The sequence below is a fragment of the Pollachius pollachius genome (assembly GCF_949987615.1).
Source record: "Pollachius pollachius genome assembly, chromosome: 17".
NCBI classification, from domain to species: Eukaryota; Metazoa; Chordata; class Actinopteri; order Gadiformes; family Gadidae; genus Pollachius; species Pollachius pollachius.
In genome coordinates, this window is record NC_136950.1 from 15,161,589 (window position 1) to 15,180,134 (window position 18,546).

At 47.4% G+C, this 18,546-nt stretch overlaps 1 protein-coding gene across 1 annotated transcript; it reads right to left on the reverse strand.

Annotated features, from left to right (window-relative positions):
- Positions 1 to 674: 674 nt before the first annotated feature.
- ppp1r16a (protein phosphatase 1, regulatory subunit 16A) lies at positions 675 to 18,491 on the reverse strand. The gene is given in 12 exon segments (XM_079754443.1): positions 675 to 4,574; positions 5,079 to 5,241; positions 6,722 to 6,851; positions 7,437 to 7,512; positions 7,885 to 8,010; positions 8,438 to 8,562; positions 8,829 to 8,852; positions 8,855 to 8,931; positions 10,127 to 10,272; positions 11,613 to 11,683; positions 12,783 to 13,970; positions 18,362 to 18,491. Coding segments are annotated over 11 exon segments (1,794 nt in total). The 5' UTR covers positions 13,030 to 13,970; positions 18,362 to 18,491; the 3' UTR covers positions 675 to 3,965.
- Positions 18,492 to 18,546: the final 55 nt, after the last annotated feature.

The window sequence follows — 18,546 nt, forward strand, 5'->3', positions numbered from 1 at the left end:
CTTAGTCAAATATTACCGAATACTGCAGACACACCCCGAAAACAACATATAGATGGTTAGTAGCTTCCGATATGTAATTGCATTAACCTGCGCGACGTTGTTGGTTTACATTCTGAACTGCACCATGTGGTAGCCTATACGTTGCACATTGCGTTATAATAATTTTTGTATGGGGTACCATGGTTTTTGCAGCTTGTAGGTCGCCTGACCTGCATCATGTCGTCAATTATCCCATTGATAACCAACTAGCAATGGGATCTCCAGCGGTGCATTTGGGACCGTGCTTTAGTAAAAAGAAAAATCCGGGGTTAGAGAAAGGAGCTTGTATGAGTGACAGCTGCGTGAGTGACAGCAGCTTATGCATGTTCCGGTGAACGGTTGCGTATTTTGTAAATGTTGCAGAAGGGCAAAAAAAAAGTGTTTAACTCTATTTATTGACTTTGCATTTGGTAGCAGCAGCAGCGCAGTGCCAAAACGGGCCGAAGTTGTCAAAGTACAGGGCGTGCTTTAAAAGCAGCAGAAGCGCCCTTCCCCCCCCCCCCCTCTCTCTCATAGTGCTGTAACTCTAGATCAGCCGTATTTACACAGCAGATATATGACCCAGTGCCAAAGGTCACATATGTCACACAAGGGCCGAGCGGCCTTCACAATCCAACGCAAAACATATGTGATTATTATAGTATTTTACATGGGAAATAAAAAAAAATAAAAAAACATCTTCCATGTATTTGTTGGTATGGTGTGCAGATTCTGGACTATTAGCGGTAGGTGTTTTACTTCTTAACAGTGCACACCTTTGTCCTTCTAGGCCTATAGTGAACAGTGACAAACTATTAGTTTGATACGAATATACTACTTGTAAAACCACAATGGTTAGTGTTCTAGATGTTAAACTCCAGCTGTTATCACACATATCTTATCACTCAATTATCACTCATGTAGGCATGTAGACAAATATGCCATAATAAAATGGTATTATATTAACAGACTAGCAAACAGCAGGAGAAAATACATGTGTTTTTCCCCTACCTAATCTCCCCTTGTGCTTGCATGAACTATTCCATACTCTCCTACATTAATGATGTATACGTTTTTCTTTTCACTTTATATTTATGAACATTTTCCAGATTCAAAATAGAGGGGATAACAAAGCAATAAACAGGAAAAATACAAATAGTAAATAAGCATGAGGTCATGGGATGTTTAGTCAATTCGAAACAAAATGGTCTTAATTTAAAATATAATGTCACATATGAAACATACTTTGGCCAAATAAATACTGTTCTAAGAGTATGGAGATGATTAACCATATTGACAAAGAGGCCATCAGTAGGGCAGTTTTTTGGAAGCCAGTATTTTGTAATGTTCTTTTTGCTTGCTGCCAAGAAGATCCTTAGGAGGCAAGCATCATCTTGACTTAGCCGTTAGGGATATGTCCAAGATACAGGGATGTGAATGTTGTACTGGTTAAAAAACCCAGTTGTAGTTAATATCAAATAAAACCGATAGATCTTTGGGTAGACCTTCTCTGAGATACCTGAGGGGGATGAGTGCCATTTTAAATTATATTTTGCAGTGAATTCTTGCTTCAGAGTGTAATTGAATATCAGAACCTCCATTTTCTGTATGTTAAGGATCCTGAATGTACCCCATATATTACATATAATAATATATAATGTATACATAATATATATATCATATATACCCAGAACCTGGGTCCATGATTCTGACCACATCATCTGTGTCTAAAGACTAACCTTATGCTCCACACTTCCTATATTCCCATTCCTACCCTTCAGATCTGACCCCTGTTGTATTGTGTGGGTTTGATAAATAAATGGAAAAGACTGGGACTAGCGGGTTATTCCTGCCTGCAGCCACGGTGCAGAGTTATGGAGTTAGAAACACTACCATTCACCTATATTCTTCCAGTAGCAGAGGAGTAGTGTCTGGATACAACGTATGAAATCTTCACTAAAGCCAAATCTGTTCATTACTAAATAGAGAAATCCCCACACAACTGAGTCAAAAGCTTTTTCCAAATCCAAAGCTGAGAACAATAGAGCTAATTTGACATTTTTGAGCCAAATTGTCATGAGTTTGTGTGTTTTTAATGAATTCAATTGGAAAACTGGCATTCAATAAATAAATACACCCATAAAAAAAAACAATGACAGGAATTAACCAGCAGAGGGAGGGCATGCCATGCCCCAGGGCAACTCGGCAGAGGTTAAAACATGAAACGTGTTTCAGTTGTCCGTCAGAGGCCACGGCCACTTCCTCCTAACGATCGTGCATTCGCACGGGTGGAATGGTTCTCTTACTCCAGTTTGTACAGTAGAACATACCTTTGCCACAGGGCGGCCATTGCAGGACCACAGGCTTCATTACTCCTTATGACTATGAGCCTGCTGAGTATGTACCATGGCTGCAGGTGATGGCCTCCTGTCCTCTAGTATATTCTACCCATGCCATGCTAGCTAAAGTATATGGGACCCATGTTTTGTCCTTTGATGACGCCTCCGTGCAAATGATAGGAATTCTTAATTCTTAACATTAAATACATTATTTTTGCGTTTTGTTTCGCGCCTCCCCCCCGATCACTCTCTCCTTCGTGAGTGAACGGGGTGTATGTAAATGAAGCCATCACTTGGTACATCAGATCAACAACAGTGACATTAAAAATACAAAATCATTTGGTGAAAAGGCGATGTACATTGGAGTATAAATCAATGAGAAACCCAACCTCTCCAGTCAATTAGAGATGGTAATAGTGCATTAAGCTACCGGCCACCTACACTACTGTATGAATGACTTGGATTATCCCGCTGCACACCAACTTTCAGCAGGGATCCTATGGGAACGAATGATTATCAATTGCATTGTAAACCTCGAAAAAAGGCACTAGTAATCTCAAATAAGGACTGTACTTCATGTCATCTTTTTCAATAAATCCTTATTGAATCAAGACAACCGAAATCTCAAGCTCACAAAGATCAGGCAGTATTTTTGCTGTGCACACTATCTATATATATATATCTATATATATATCTATATATATATATTAGAGAGAATAAATAATTTGGTTCCATTTGGAGAAAAATAAAATAGAAATGTAGAGAACTTTTATCATGGTGATTGAAACTGAGCCGACCACAACATGGTGCATTATCGAAATATCGTACAACCTTGCAGACATTTCTTTTCTTAGTGCTCTGAAGGGAATAAACTCCTCCATTGTCAGTCTGAAAACTGAAATGTCAGGACTTGTTTTGACATTCACAGGCCTCTTATACAGAGCGAGTATCAATGTACAATAGGTACCATTCATGATCACAAAAACGACTTATAGAAGTTCTTTGATAAAAAAGTCAATCAAATCCTCGACTCTCAAATCCAGATTAGGGTGATTAAACTTCCCAACACACCGTGGTAATTTAGCTAGTTTTAAAGTAATGTCAGTATTGACTGTGACTATAAAAGGAAAAAATTAGGGTGTACAAATAAGAGCAACGAAAGCAGGAGGCCACACTAGATTAGGTGGATAACACTGGAAACATTTCATATCGGCCACTAGATGGCGTCCTAACGTTAAAATATGAAGTCGTCGTGGTCGCGATCCCAATGCACTACATTCAGGCGCCTTATTAGGCAGGCTGCTGCTTCTTCTTGGAATGGTGAGACCCTTAGTGCCAAGGGCAGGTGGTGATACGCTCCCCATGACAACAGACATGGGGGAAAAGGAACCACCACTTAAATGTACATTCGTTCCTTGGAGAGTCGGCCAAAACCTTCAGGCCATGAACTAGAAAACAAACAAACAAAAAATAACCTTTAGAAAACCAGCTCCAGAAGAATCCTTGAAGGAACGTTCACCCGGATAATGTTCAGCCACACATCAAAGGACACGGCTGCTCGTGTGTGTGTTTAATGTGTGTGTGGTGCACCCACGCGGAGGTGTGTGTCTACATGAGTCTACAGCAGGGCTCCTTAGCCGTGGACTGCTCTTCTTCGGGGGCCCGGAGCTTGAGCAAGGGGGGGTCCCCGCTGGCGGGGGTGAAGTACACTTGGCTCGACGTGGACACCAGCGCCGGCGCCGCCGGCCCCGTCGTCATGGTGATCGTCGTCGGGTCCCCGGCGGGCTCACTGCGGACCACCTCCCCTGGAGCGTCATCGCCGCCGCCCTCCTCCTCCGTCCCGGGGGGCTCCTCCTCCACTGGGGCGGGGAGGAGGGGCGGGGCGGGGGCCGGGTACTTGTTGAGCTTGGCGGCGGCGCGCTGGCGCTTCAGGTCGGCCAGGGTCTGGTACGACTTCTCGCGGGTCATGCCGTTGCCGTTGGCCCCCGCCTCGCCGTTGCCGTTGGTGCCCGCGTCCGGGGCGGCGGCGGCGGGGCTGAGCTGGTAGGAGGCGCTGCGGTCCATGAGGCCCCCGCCCACCCACTGCTCCCCCGGGACCGAGGCGGCGGGCGAGACCGGGGACCCGCCGTTCTCCAGGCCCGAGGGCGGCTCCTCGTGGGGCTCCGACGGATCCCCGTTCTGAGGGGGGGGCGCGGCACTGGTGCTGGCGCCGGCCACCTGGGGAGACACGGAGGGGGAGGTGGTGAGAGGGCTCTGAGGCTGGGTGGTCGGTGTCGTCATCATGTTCGTGGCGGTCAGTCGCTAGTCCCGGTGGATGATAAGACAGTTGGTGTGTGAGGTGTGTGAGGTCATGTGCACGTTCTTACCGTCGATATTGTTTTGTTGAGAGTGGGGGTGAAAGACTGAAGCAAGTTGCCGGTCCTGTACCATCTAACCACCTCGCTCCTACACTCAATTTAACGTCTGGGATGGGTAAAATATATAATCCCAGATGTACAGGACAGTAGTCGTAATGAGGAAAGGATTCAAAAAATAATAATAATAATAAAATAAAATAAAAAAGTAGGTCTACAAACAAAAAGAAGATAAATACAGAAAACAGATTTATAAATTTATATAAACTTCTCTAATCTTCATCCCACTTTAGTTTTGTTTTTACAAATGTGTACGTAATAGATATTCTCCAACTGTCCCTCCCATCCATCCCCCCCCCCCCGTTACCATGGCGGCGTGCTTGTTGAGCTCGTTGTCGGTCTGCTTGTCCTCGTCGTCGTCGGGGGGCTCGGGCTGCCGGCCCCTCTCCTGCCACACCATGGCCTCCTTGTGGTGCTCGCGGCGGTACAGGCTGGAGCGCTCGTTCACGCTCACGCGCCGCACCACCTTCCTGCGGGGGGCGGGTTGGTGACGCAGCGTCACGCTTCGAGTTTCCTCGGACGCTTGTGTCGCCTTCATGGGGTTAGTTAATGCCACCGGGTGTGATTAGCCGTTACCGCCTTTCCCTGCGTTTTAGTGACATCACCAGTGTCCACCGAGATGTGTGCTGGATGGATCAGTCTACCAGCCTACCCAGTAGGGCTACTCGATTAGGGGGAAAATCTTAATCACGATTATTAGTCAACATAATTGTTTATTATTCAAACAGTTATGTTGTATTTATTCAGCATGACTCTCCCAAAAAAAATCTTTGTCATTGAGAACTTTGAAATTTCGCCTTAAAAAAAATACACAAAATGGTCAAAAAGAAAAGTTCCAATCTAAAATGATATACATATATGTTTCCAGCTGTTCTGTCCTTTCTATAAAATCTTAAAAAAATATTTGAAAATAAAATAAAAAAAAAAAATCGAAAAACAAGATTGTTAATTTTGTGACCATTTGACGCTAAAACTGAAATCGCGATCAAAATTTGTTTAATCGCCCAGCCCTACTACCCAGTGGACTGCATCAAATGTTGCTTATCTATCCATCATACATCTAGGTGGACACGCCTACTTATGATGTCACTGAGGCACAGGTAAGGGCAGATTTTCAAGCGGCTTGTAATGGCTAATCCCGCTCACACCTGGTGGCATATTACTGACTTTCGCATAACATTTTTGGAGTGGCTTCAATGCTGACCGTGTGCTCCGATCACTCAGAGTAACGCTTATCGCGGAGGTCGCTTTAGGATAAAAGTGTCCTTCGCTAAAGTCACGCTCTTGTTGTAGTAACATGGCTGTGTTTGTTCAGGTATAAGAGTGCAAGCAAGCTAGCTGGTGAGAGACAAAGACTTTGAAGTAACTGGAACATCTGACTCTGCCTCAGCTGATTCCTTATCCTGGTCCAGGTGTTTTACCTCATCAAGCTCAGATAGAGCAGTAGATAAGGAGCAGTATATTGAGGTGAGTCACGTGACAGTTTGACATCCAAAAGCAGCGAGGCTTAAAACCAGGGGAGCTCCATTCCTCAACTTCACTGCTCTATCCCGTGAAGCATCTAGATGTCGTTTGAATGCCAAACCAACTGTCGGCCGCACCATACAAATCTCAGGACATTGTCGTAGGTAAAAATAACAGCAGTGGGAACCTCACCAGGACAATATAATATGAGACACTTGCTCTTACTTTTTTTTTTTTTTAAATGCATGTTTGAAATGACTATCGAAACCGATACCTTACTTTTGGGCTGGCAGTCATTCCTTTTTTCATAAATAGTTTTCTCTTTGTTTCGGTTTTTGGTTTGAACGTTTGAATGTGTATGAATGTATGTAAGATTGAACCATGTCTAAAAGTGAGCCAGCGGCCCCAGGGCTGGGCCCCTGGTTCTGGGCCCCTGGTCCTGGGCCCCTGGTTCTGGGCCCCTGGTGCTCCCAAGGAGATGCTTACCCCCGGCTGGCCGTGCTGGAGGCCCGTCTCTGCAGCGTGTTCTTGTGGCGGCCCTGGTTCTTCATGATGGCGTCGTGTTTGTGCTTGAGCTCCAGGATCTTGCCGCGCACCTCCTCGTCTGAACACACATCTGGGGGGGGGGGGGGGGGGGGGGGGGGCAGCAACACGGCCAGACATGTGTCACACAGGGTCTGACGGCTCGCTCTCAATATCTGCCTCTTGAAGTCAAGTCAATTCCAAGTCTATTATATCTGTAGAGCCCTTAATCACCGTTAGCCTCAAAGGGTTTTACAGGCCATATATTTATGACAACCCCCTAACCCTAGCCCCCCAAACTTCCTTGACTAACATGGAAGGAATCTTGAGAAGGAACACAGTGGGGGATCCCTTCTCCCAGGGATGGTCAATAGTGCAATGCGTGCCATTATTTGGACAAAGTACTATTACAAGCCAACATTATTGAAATAGAAAATAAGTACTGGCCATTGTGATGGTATTCAGAGAGAGAGAGGGAGAAAAAAATGTAATATTTATAAACCCAGGGCAAGGGATGCTTAAATGTAACTCTGGGACATAAAACAAACCCGTATCTCCATTTAGGGACGTTCTGACGTAATCTAGAGAGACGTTTAGTTTATAGCAGTAGCTGAGTGCAAGTATCTGTGGCGGATCAGGGTGAGAACCGTGAGTCACCGGGCATGGGTGCAGGCCTCACCTAAGGGCGTCTCCTCCAGGACCGACTTGGTGTCCAGACTCGCCCCGTGGGCCACCAGCAGCTCCACCATCTGGAGCTGGGACGGGACAGACGCACGGGAGCCATCGTCAGGGTGGCTCAGAGAAGGGAGAAGGCAACGCATGCTGCGAGGGCAATAGCACTATTTTAAAACTTGGTACTTTCTACACTGCGAGTTCATTACGAAAACGTTAAGCAGAAAAATACCTCAAGACAAAGGGCCGACTGTTCCTATAACGGTTCTATACTGCGTTACACCATTCACCGAATCCCTGCTTGATCCAGTGTTCCGGTTTAAGCGTAACTCTATCACACGGTCAAATCTACAAATCCGGTCTACTCTGCCGGGTGGAACCGGGTCCACCGTAGGTCCAGGTCTGGCGCAGTCTCCCGGTGGGATCCACAGCCTCGGTGTGGCTGCAGCGCTCACCTGTCCCCAGCAGGCGGCGGCGTGCAGGGGCGTCCAGCCGTCCAGATCCTTCACCTCCACCTGGGCCTTGTTCTCTAGCAACAGCTCGGCCACAGACAGGTAGCCGTTAGCGGACACTATGTGCAGCTGTGGACAGAGGCGGAGCCAACGCAGTTGAGTGGAGTAGAAATAGCAACCGAAGCAGACCTGTCCACGGCCCCACCTTACTCCTACAGAACAACCTCTGTGCCGCAAGTGTTCCCCAGCCAAATGAGCTCACCCCCCCCCCCCCCCCCCCCCCCCCCCCCCCCCCTCCTCCTCCTCCTCCTCCTCCTCCTCCTCCTCCTCTTCCCCACACATTTTGGCAGAAAAGAGCATCATTTAAAACCGGGTTTTCTGTGTACAGCTTCTCTGTGGATTTAGGACACACCCAATCCTCCCTAGTGTGCTGGTGTGGCTTGCTCGCGATTCAAATGAGCTAAAAATAACAGGCAACGCTCCGTACCAGATTGTGATCACATAGCTAGCCTAGTGCGGGGAACGCGTGGCGGGTTGAACCGGTGCGATGGCTCACCACTGTGGCCCCGCTGTCGTCCTGTGCGTTCAGGTCGGCCTTGCTCTGCACCAGAGCCTCGATGTCCTTCAGCATCGCCGTCTCCTTCGCCCCTCGACACTCGTCTATGCGCTCCTGGGTGATCCCTAGAGACAGGCGGGCGTACGCGGATGAACACACGACATAGACATGAGGCATGATGGTCAAGAACCCAGAGCTGTTGATCCTCTCCTGCTTAATAACTTAATAACTGAGACATCCTCTTTTGTTGTTTTAACGAAAGGGCTGTGGCAGTTGGACGATCTTAATTCATAAATTAACTACTACCGCATTTAAGTGTTTCACTAGCACTGCTGCTACTACTGCTAATCCTACCACTAATCCTACGTCTACTAATCCTGCTCCTACTAACCCTTTTCGGCCATAATCACTTCAGGAGTTCCAGGGTGGCCTCGTCCTCACAGAGGTCATAGGGCATGTTGCCGTCGGCGTTGACAGCCAGCAAATTCGCACCTCTGGAAACACACACACGGAAACACACACACACACACACACACACACACACACAGGACACCATTAGATTAACACACACACACACACACACACACACACACACACACACACACACACACACACACACACAGAGCGTAGATCAGCCCAGGTGACTCAGAGCAGTCTGAGCGAATCATAGGTTGAGCATCTGCATCGCTTGCTTTGTTTATGTAAATGCAATTCTCTCCAGAAAGACTTGTACTGTGTTTACAGGAGACGGCCGGGCCACAGTAGAGGTTTCTAAATAGAGAGACTGAGTCACACAAGGCTCATTCTGTCTCAGCAGACACTGTTTCGACAGCTCTCGCCTTGCTCTGAAATGCGTCTTGGATTTATGGTTCATAAATCAGTTTTAAAATCAGAAAACACTCCAGCGCTCAGCTGCTTACGAAGCAACACCATAGGCAGAGATCTGTATCAGACTGTGTTGATTGAAATCCTGTTCAGTACGAAACTGTGTATTTCATGAAGATAACTATGCACATTAACACATGCTAAATAACAACAGAAGTGATGCAGCGTATGAATTGCATTCAAGAGGAGGTCCCACAGTAACTAGTACGGTAAAAGCACTTGTCAAACACAGATGTTTTCAGTGCCACATTTGACCCATTGTAGGATTGCTCAAGATGGGAAACTCACTGGAAGGAAATTGTGAGCCTTTCGCTTAAATCCATCTAAACAACGCTGTGACTCAGGGGCCGAGTGTATCTCAATTGCTACGGTTTTGCACTCAGAGTGTCTTGTTGTTTTTCTTTGTGTGTGTGTGGTCTTTACTGGCCTAGTTACTCTCCGATGTCTCCCTGTCCTACTGACAGAGAGAGTGACACAAAGAGCCCTGTGGGACTGTGTTTGTGCGTGTAAGACACTGTGTGTGTGTGTGTGTGTGTGTTAGACTGTGTGTGCTCAACTGTGTGTGTGTGTGTGCGTTCGACTGTGTGTGTGTGTGTGTGTGTTCAACTGTGTGTGTGTGTTCGACTGTGTGTGTGTTCGACTGTGTGTGTTCGACTGTGTGTGTGTGCAACTGTGTGTGTGACTGTGTGTGTGCCCTTCTGCGTGCATGTGCCTATTGATCAGGTGGCCAGGTGGTCTGGTGCATTGTAAGGGAAGACATGCAACACATAAAACCCTACGATGCCATCGACGAGCGGGACTCACGCCTGCACCAGGAGCTGCACCAGCCCCGTGTGGCCACAGGTGGCGGCGGCGTGCAGCGGCGTCCACAGCTCGCTGTCGCACGCGTTGACGCTGGCGCCGGCGTCCAGAAGACACTGCACCATGTCGGTGTAGTCGTCGATGCAGCACTGGAGGGGAGGAGAGGAACAGAGAGGGGTTTATTCACTTATTAATAATCTTTACTGCGCCACTGTTAATCCACAGGGTCACAGTGTGCCTACTGCCCTGCCAAAGCAGCTTGTAGCAGACAAAGATTGTAGCGATAGGTGTGTTTATACAACTAATGAGGTTGTTAGGCCAGTGGGCCGTTTGGTTTTCGATGTATTACATTGTGGATTAACACTCCACTCTAACCACAGTCAAACAACGGTGGAGAACATTGTTTTATTTCTTTGATCGTCCAATATAGAAAACTATTATATAACCCGGTTTATTGTTTAATGGCTTTGTTCAATGTAGTCAAACAATAAGTCAGTGGCCATCATTGCTTGCACTTCAGGGTAGCTAGAATCTGGGCCAGGTAGAGGGAGAACAACAATAAGGGAATAGACATAGGGCTCTGCTTTGCTGGATAGCATTATAAATTATTTCTAGGTCCACTGTCTGTATTTGGGCTGCATGTTGCCAAACCACAACATACCAACCGGATCTCCCTCAAACTGCTCCTTTAAAAGGTCCAAAAAAGGAAACCAGGCTTGACCCTCCATTCCATCTTTGACCTTATCTTCACATCCAGTGGCTGAGTAAGAATCTAGGAATTTTAAAGTTAATGTCCAAATTATTTTGAACGTGAGCCAACTTTTACTGAGTACACTAGGAGAAACGTTACAGGCCGGACTAAATAGAAGGCAAACCGTGGCTGGTGAGCTGCTTGGGTATGAGCAGAACGTAAACATACAGACCAAAGAGGAGACCAACCTCACTGTTAAGACATAAGTATAAAGTAAGCAACTAAAAACTGCAACCATAGTGTGAATGTATATGGTAAATGGACTGCATTTATTTGGCGCTTTCATACCTTTGGCCACTCAAAGTGCTTTACAATTATTGCCTCACATTCACCCATTCAAGCACACATTCATACACCACAGCGGTGTCAGCCATGCAAGCTAAACACCGGCTCGTCGGGAGCAGTTATGGTGAGGTGCCTTCACATGTACGAGGTGTCTCACTTCTCAAACCATGTCTCACTACTCAAAGCAGCAACCATCCGGTTCCCAGGCTACCTGCTCTGCCCCCTTAACCCCTGCCAGGAGGAAGAGCGCGTGCGTGCGTGCGTGTTTGCATATACATAAGCGAGCCAGGTGTAATGTGTAGGCACTAGGCAGGTGTTTGAACCTCAAAGGCCCTTTGATCAAATCTGTCGTGCCTCCACAATAACTCTATTGTACATGCCATAGCTACGGTCAGTCAACTTGCTGTTAATAAATAAATGAGTTAATTGAGGATATTGGAGGTGTGTGTTCACCTGATGCATGGCTGTGAGTCCATCCTCGTTGAACAGGTCCGGACTGACTCCACTCTTCACCAGCTCCCTGACTGCAGAGACACACACACACACACACACACACACACACACACACACACACACACACACACACACACACACACACACACACACACACACACACACACACACACACACACACACACACAATGACTCACTTGGCAGAGTACCTTTGGTAGATACATAATTAGTCGTGGCATTTAGGGCACCTCCCAGTTTCATCACTAGCCGTTACAAAGGATATCAGGTGAGGCTGTGTGTGTGTGTATATATCAATAAATAAATAAATAAATAAATAACGAGAGAGAGAGCATGCCTGGCCTTTAAAAATAACTAAGTTCTCAATATTCATTGGCTTGAACACTATAGTGGGTCATGCTTCTTGTGACTCACTAGGGCGAATATCCTGACCCCTAGTAATTAACCCTCCATTTTAGAGGAGCTTGCTCACAAGGTCCTACAGTCAGAGCGAATCAAGTGCTCCCCCTCCCTTAGTGTGGTCTTAGCTGGCAGGGACTCTCTGTCTATGGTGGCATTGACTTCGAGTGCATGTTGGAGTTTCCCAGTCTTATGCAAGTAAAATTAAATGCCAATCAAATGTACATCATTTCCCTATAGTAAAATGAAAACTGACCTATCCTTTCAAACCCTTGCAGTGGCACAAACCACGCTTTTGTCAGTGGAAGGTAATGTACGCCTTTTGCTGTCATATATATGCAAATGCTTTACGATTTAGTATTACAATTCACAATTGAGTCATTCAGCAGACGTTCTTACCCATAGTAGCTTACATTTACTTCGCATTGAGATACAGGTCAATACAAGATCAGGTAGGGGTTGGGCATCTGGATGAAGGAAGTATATTCAATATGGGGATTGACCCAGCACAGTATTTTTTGGAGTAGGACCCCCTAGATACCAAACTAACCTGCCCGCTATATATGGCTGGGAGTCAAATACCACTTATTAACTGCTCTACGCTCAATGTGTGTGTTTTTCTGTCTGTATCTGTCTGTCAGCTAGTGTGTGTCTGTATGCCGCTGTCTGTCTGTCTGTGTGTGTATGTATGTATGTGTGTGTGTGTGTGTCTCCGTCCATCCGTTTGTTTTTGTGCGTGTGCGCTCCACCCACCCTCCTCCACGTCGTTGCGCGAGGCGGCTTCCAGCAGGGTGATGGTGTCGGGGAACTTCACCCTCCGGGTGCGGGCCTTTTTCCTGTCCGCCTTGGCCCTGGAGCCCCGGGTCGAGTCCTTCTCCATCTGCGCCCAGCCCTTCAGCTGCTGCGCGCGGCGCTTCTGGGCGTGCTTCAGCCGCTCCGTGGCACTCAGGCGACCCACCGTGGCCATCTCTCCCAGCAGCTCGCCGTGCTCTGCGGCCATGCCACCGCCGCCGCCCCGCCCCTCTGCGCTACCCTGGCCTCTTCCTGTTGTTGTTGTTGTTGTTGTCGTCGTCGCTGGGGCTTAAAGATCCTTTAAGGAACGATTCCGGCGTCGACCTGTTCCGACCCCTAGCCGGTTGGCCCCATGGAAGCAGCAGGCCTTCCTGCGAGGTGGAGGTGAGGTTTATCTCCAGGTGAAATAAGCACGATTGTTGGCGTCCAAAGTCTGAACCAGGCGGACAAGGTGGATTTAAGGTGGCTTCATGACGTCCGAGACATGCTGACGGCAGCGAGGTCGGGCTCACCGTCTCCTTTAACCCCCGGTCCTCTTTATTCAACCCCAAGTCATACAAAAGATAAACAATCCAACAGTTTAAGCATCCACGTAAATCCCGGGAGGGTCAAGTCCAAAGGACCGTAGTCCAAGCCGGTGACGAAAAATCTGCAAACTATGACAAGAAACCTGGGGGGGGGGGGGATTGAGAGTGAAACGCGACCGGTCAGCCAAGCGCCCCGCGAACGAGGAGAGGTGGCGAGGTTACCCTCCGATCCGCTCGGAAGGGGACGGGCCAGGGCAGCGTGTACATCCGACGGGGGAGTCACAGGAGGCCATGGCTGCGGAATAAAGCTACAGCGGAGGAACCGGCTCACACATTCCTAGGAGTCAGAAGGGGAAAAAAAAACGTTTCCAGCCGCCGGAGAATGAAAAGGCACATTCACGGGGGGGGGTTTAACATTGCACAAGGCCTCATTCAACCACAAGGTGAGGGAGTCGGCGTTGCGAGTCGCCACGGAGGCTGTAATCCCAGGGTGAGTGTGTTTGTTGGGGGAGGGGGGGAGGCCCCCACTGTGAACGTCTTAACGGTCGGCCCCGGCAGTCCACGGCTAATCCAGGGGGGCTGGTTCACCACCACAGCGGCCTTCGCCTTTGGGTGCGTTCACCTGTGGAGGGAGAGAGAGCGAGAGCGACTGTGAGTGGGACAGGAAGAAGGGGAGTGTGTGTTGTTGAGTGTAGGTTACCTTCTACCGCACACGCTCAGCACTCCTAATCCTGTTATCTTTAACCCCTGAGCTCCCTCCCCTCCCATCCTCCTCCCCTCCCACCCTCCCCCCCTCCCCGCTCCCATCCTCTCCCGCCTCTATCCCGGAGGAAACCCGAGACCCGGGGACGTTTTTCATTAATGATTGACACACCCCGCCGTCCAAGACACGCTCTTCGCTGCACGGCGGCCATGTTCGCCTTTTGAGCGTAGGCAGCCAGGGGTGAGTGGAGCGGGGAGTCGGCTACAAGGAGAGGCCTAAAGGCCCGGCCCTCTAGCCTGCGACGATGGGTTTTATTTTTTGGGGAAGGATCCAAGCGTGACGAGGTCGGCCCCGCCGTCGGCAGGGGGCTGTGCTGTACCGGTACGGGGTTACACGTCTCGCGGGCTCCGCTCCTTCCATGCACCTCGTCTATTATTTAGTGGGGAGAGCGCAGGGAGGAAGGTCAACTGGAGGCACTCACACAGATAGGGGAGAGTGAACGCGGCGCTAGCACGCTCGCCGCGTGAACGGGGTGTGTGTGTGTGTGTGTGTGTGTGTGTGTGTGTGTGTGTGTGTGTGTGTGTGTGTGTGTGTGTGTGTGTGTGTGTGTGTGTGTGTGTGTGTGTGTGTTTGTGTGTGTGTGTGTGTGGCTTTTTACTACTACCACGATTGCGGTGGAGGGGAGAGTTCTTCTCGAGATTCAAAGTTAGCGGTTTGGGGGGGGGACGACGTTTGTAGAAAATATTTTAGGGTGTTGAAGGAAGAGATAAAGCTACACAGGGATCAAGGATAACCACATTCCATTCTCTTTATTATAATTTAGTATCATCAGTCATGTATTTCATTAAAGTAAGTAGACTAGACGAGCCAAAACTGTGGTCATTTTTTTCTTCTTGCTACTTTGCTAAGTTTTTCCCTGGCCACAATGTAAGGATTTCCTCAAATTCAGGCTGTAGGTTCGTACTCCCTGGGGACCTGTGAAATCGCAGGCAAGCCAAGGCCACACAAGCATTAACTCCTATGATTGTGAACACAGCTTATGCCAAGCTTGCACAACATCACTCAGAGAGGCATCACATAACCAGCCTAATATTTCTCTATGAGACATGAGCTTACTGCAATCGAAAGACAAAAGGTGCCGTAGAAAACCGTACAGAGGAAAGAGTTTTATAATCGAGTCAATATTAGTGGACCAGACTAACCGGTTTTCAGACAAAAGTATTTCAAATCAAATGGGACGGAACATCTCACCGACTTTAAAAGGCCTTCAAGTAATCAAAATATACATGAATGGGAGTTGCATGATACACCTAATGAGCAAATTTGATTTTTCCGACCACAGGACAATGAGTCATGGAGACAGCATCGTGGGGAGGTGCTTATGTGTGTTCTCTTGTTTGCAATGAATCATCACCAGTCATGGGATTATCCTAATGAAGCAGTTATCCGTCTTTCCCATTAAAGTCAATGTGACATAGCATAGTGCATGTAACTTCTTATTTCCAAGTTAAACAAGCAATTAGCACTGGAGAAATCCTGAGAGGAATTCGATTTGATGAGGCAAACGCTAGCTACCTGGCTGTATGACCATAGTGAGGGGGACTAATAGCAGATCAATGTATTGGTCGCAACACTTTACAATAAAGGAACTATATTAAACTATTAAACAACATTACTTAAATGTTATTTAATGCTCATTACTGCATTAACTAACAGTTAATTAAGAATGTACTAATAGTCTAGTCATCAATAGGCTATCAATCAAATAGGCTATCATATCAGCCCTTTCCTACAATATGTTCACTGAATATGGTAACCATGTAAAAGATGCCAGATTTTGATTGGTTAAACTGATTTATACCCAGCCTAGAGCTGTCAAAGAGTGTGAATAAAAACGTTTTCATCCCTTTTTCACAAAACAGGAATACCTGTTGGCACCTTACACAATGAAGCCACAGACCACGGTAGTCTTTGGTCATGGAGGGGTGAGAGGCTGCTTCTAAACTGCACACATTGGACCTTTAAGGCGAGAAACTGCAAATGGCAGAGCCAATGAACCACACCTTTCAGCTGTCAGGTTGTTCTACAGATGTCCACAGACTGTGGACCCATTAACAGACGGTTGTACATTCACCGCCCGATTGTACATAAACCTAAGGAACACATGGGTATTTAAAAGATAACACACAGGAAGATACTACTTGAGTGTTCCCAGAGAGGATTCTGGATTTCTTGATTCAAAAACCTGTTGTACATTTTAAGTGGGAAGGATTAGTAGAAAAACAGTTTCAGGGACTCAGGAAACCAAACTGCGAAAACACTGTTTCAGTCCACTGGGCCAGTGTGCCATTAGACATGACCTGCATGAGCCATGAGCCATTAAACAATGAGCAATTCCCTGCTGACTCGATGCAGCTCTGTGAATCGAGAATGATCCTGCTTGCCAAACTGAATCAGCACAACAAGCCAAATATGTAACCAGCTCCCTCTTCCCAATCTTTATCTAAAATACCAGTTTGAGACAGAACATCAACAAAACATCTTGTTTTGTGAAGTGGGGGGTCAACAAGGAACTGCAAAAATGGCCCTTCTAAATGCGGTTGCAGTAGGTAAAGCTAGCCTGCTTAGTTATCACAGAAAAATGTCAAGTAAAGCCACAACACAAGGCCAGAGCAACAGAGGAGGGAGATACTGGAACTCTAGTAGAGAAACACATTTATAGTAGAGGGGCATGCTTTATATATACACAAATATAGGGGGGGGGGGGGGGGGGGAGGAAAGAGGATGTGGAGGCAAGACTGCACTCAAGATAGTGTAAAGACGTGGGAGGAAGGATGGGGAGGTTACAGAGTGACTGGCTCACTACGGCTCTACGTACTGTGTCTACGCAGGAAGCCTGGGCCATGTCCTGTACAAGCACAAAGCCACAGAGAAAAATAGGCCGGCTGATTCTTTAAGAGGATGACATGTCGGTTAAAATGTTGTTTTTGCTCTTTATCCAAAAGACTGAAAAGCTGCTGTTAACCAAGTTCAAGGCCAAGGGAATTTGAAAAAGTATTTGAAAATTGTCATTAGAAATAGACAGAAAGTGAACAATGTAGTGGTGGCCGCCTACTCAGATTTTCTTACTTTGTCTTGATCCGAGGATTAGATGTGCGAGTTTACGTGATAGGAAATATCTTGTTATGGTTGTGACTTGCAATGACTCAAAGGAAACTCTGTACTAGTAGATAAACATTTATATTTATTATCTTCCATTTTATTTATTTATTTATTTTACATTTTGTACGTATTAACATTAGAGCTTGTTGATAATATGTATTTATCTTTTACCAAAACGCTCATTGAAACACATCTGAGATTGTCATAATGGGAGTGAGCTCTTTACAAACGGACTTTGGTCTATGTACAATAGACAATAGGCAGCCGGATAATGATAATCTATTGGAAGAAATCATGTGCAGGGCGCAGAAGCCTATAGTCCACCAACCTTTACCCCCGGCCCATAGACAGCCTCCATACGATCAAGACGCACTTTGATAACAGATCTGCCAAGAAAGCATGACCGGGTTTTTAATCAGATCTTCTGTTGGATTTGGCCTACATTGGATAGAACTCCATTGTGTCCAAATCAACACGCACACGACATCTTACTATTTAGAACCGGTACAACACGGGTTAGCATAAAGCATGCACGCCGTCCACAACCCTGTTCCCTGCATCCCTTCCAACAGGGCTAGTAATGAAAAGGAGAAACCCTGCGGGACACGACCCTCGTCCATCCTGATCAACCCCCTAATAGTCTGGACCTGGTGTGGATGTCATCGTATCCCCCTCGTCCCCTTCACGGTTTAGTGTGGAGGGGTGACTCCGAGGCGAGGGACCAGCCCCCGTACCAGCACCGACAGGTGGCCGGTGGTCTGACAGGTAGCCGCCACAACCACCTGGATCCATTCATCCACACCACGTCTCTCTGGAGGAGCCACACGCTCTCTAACAAGTGTTGGAACCCCACCAAACTAATAGTGACTTCGTAAAGAACTGCCCCAAACAAATGAACCGTCGAATTGAGACGTATTTCGTGCGTTAAAGTGCGTTATTGTGTTGTGTGGCAGGGCTCCGGCTTAGCTTGGCTTCAGCGTTAGCCTCCAGTCGGAGGAGCGAATTGCGTTGCACTCCTTGGGTGAAACGGATAACAAACATTATAAAAGCCGTGGTCCTAAACTAAACTAAATACTATCTTCAAAGTGGAAACGGTACCCGTCGCGTACGGGAATGAACCAGGAAATGAAGGTCACATTTCAACGTACCTGTGGAGTTCGTGTTGCCTGTCACCCTCCTTCGTAGGCTGGTTGTTCTCTGAAACTGAATCAGGTGCTGCCGTCGCCGACCCTCAGGGGAAACGCTTCACCATAACAACCGCCGCCGCTCGGCCACCGCTCTGCCGCTCCGCCGCGCCGCCCGCTCTCACGTCCACTAGAGGGCGACATTGTGC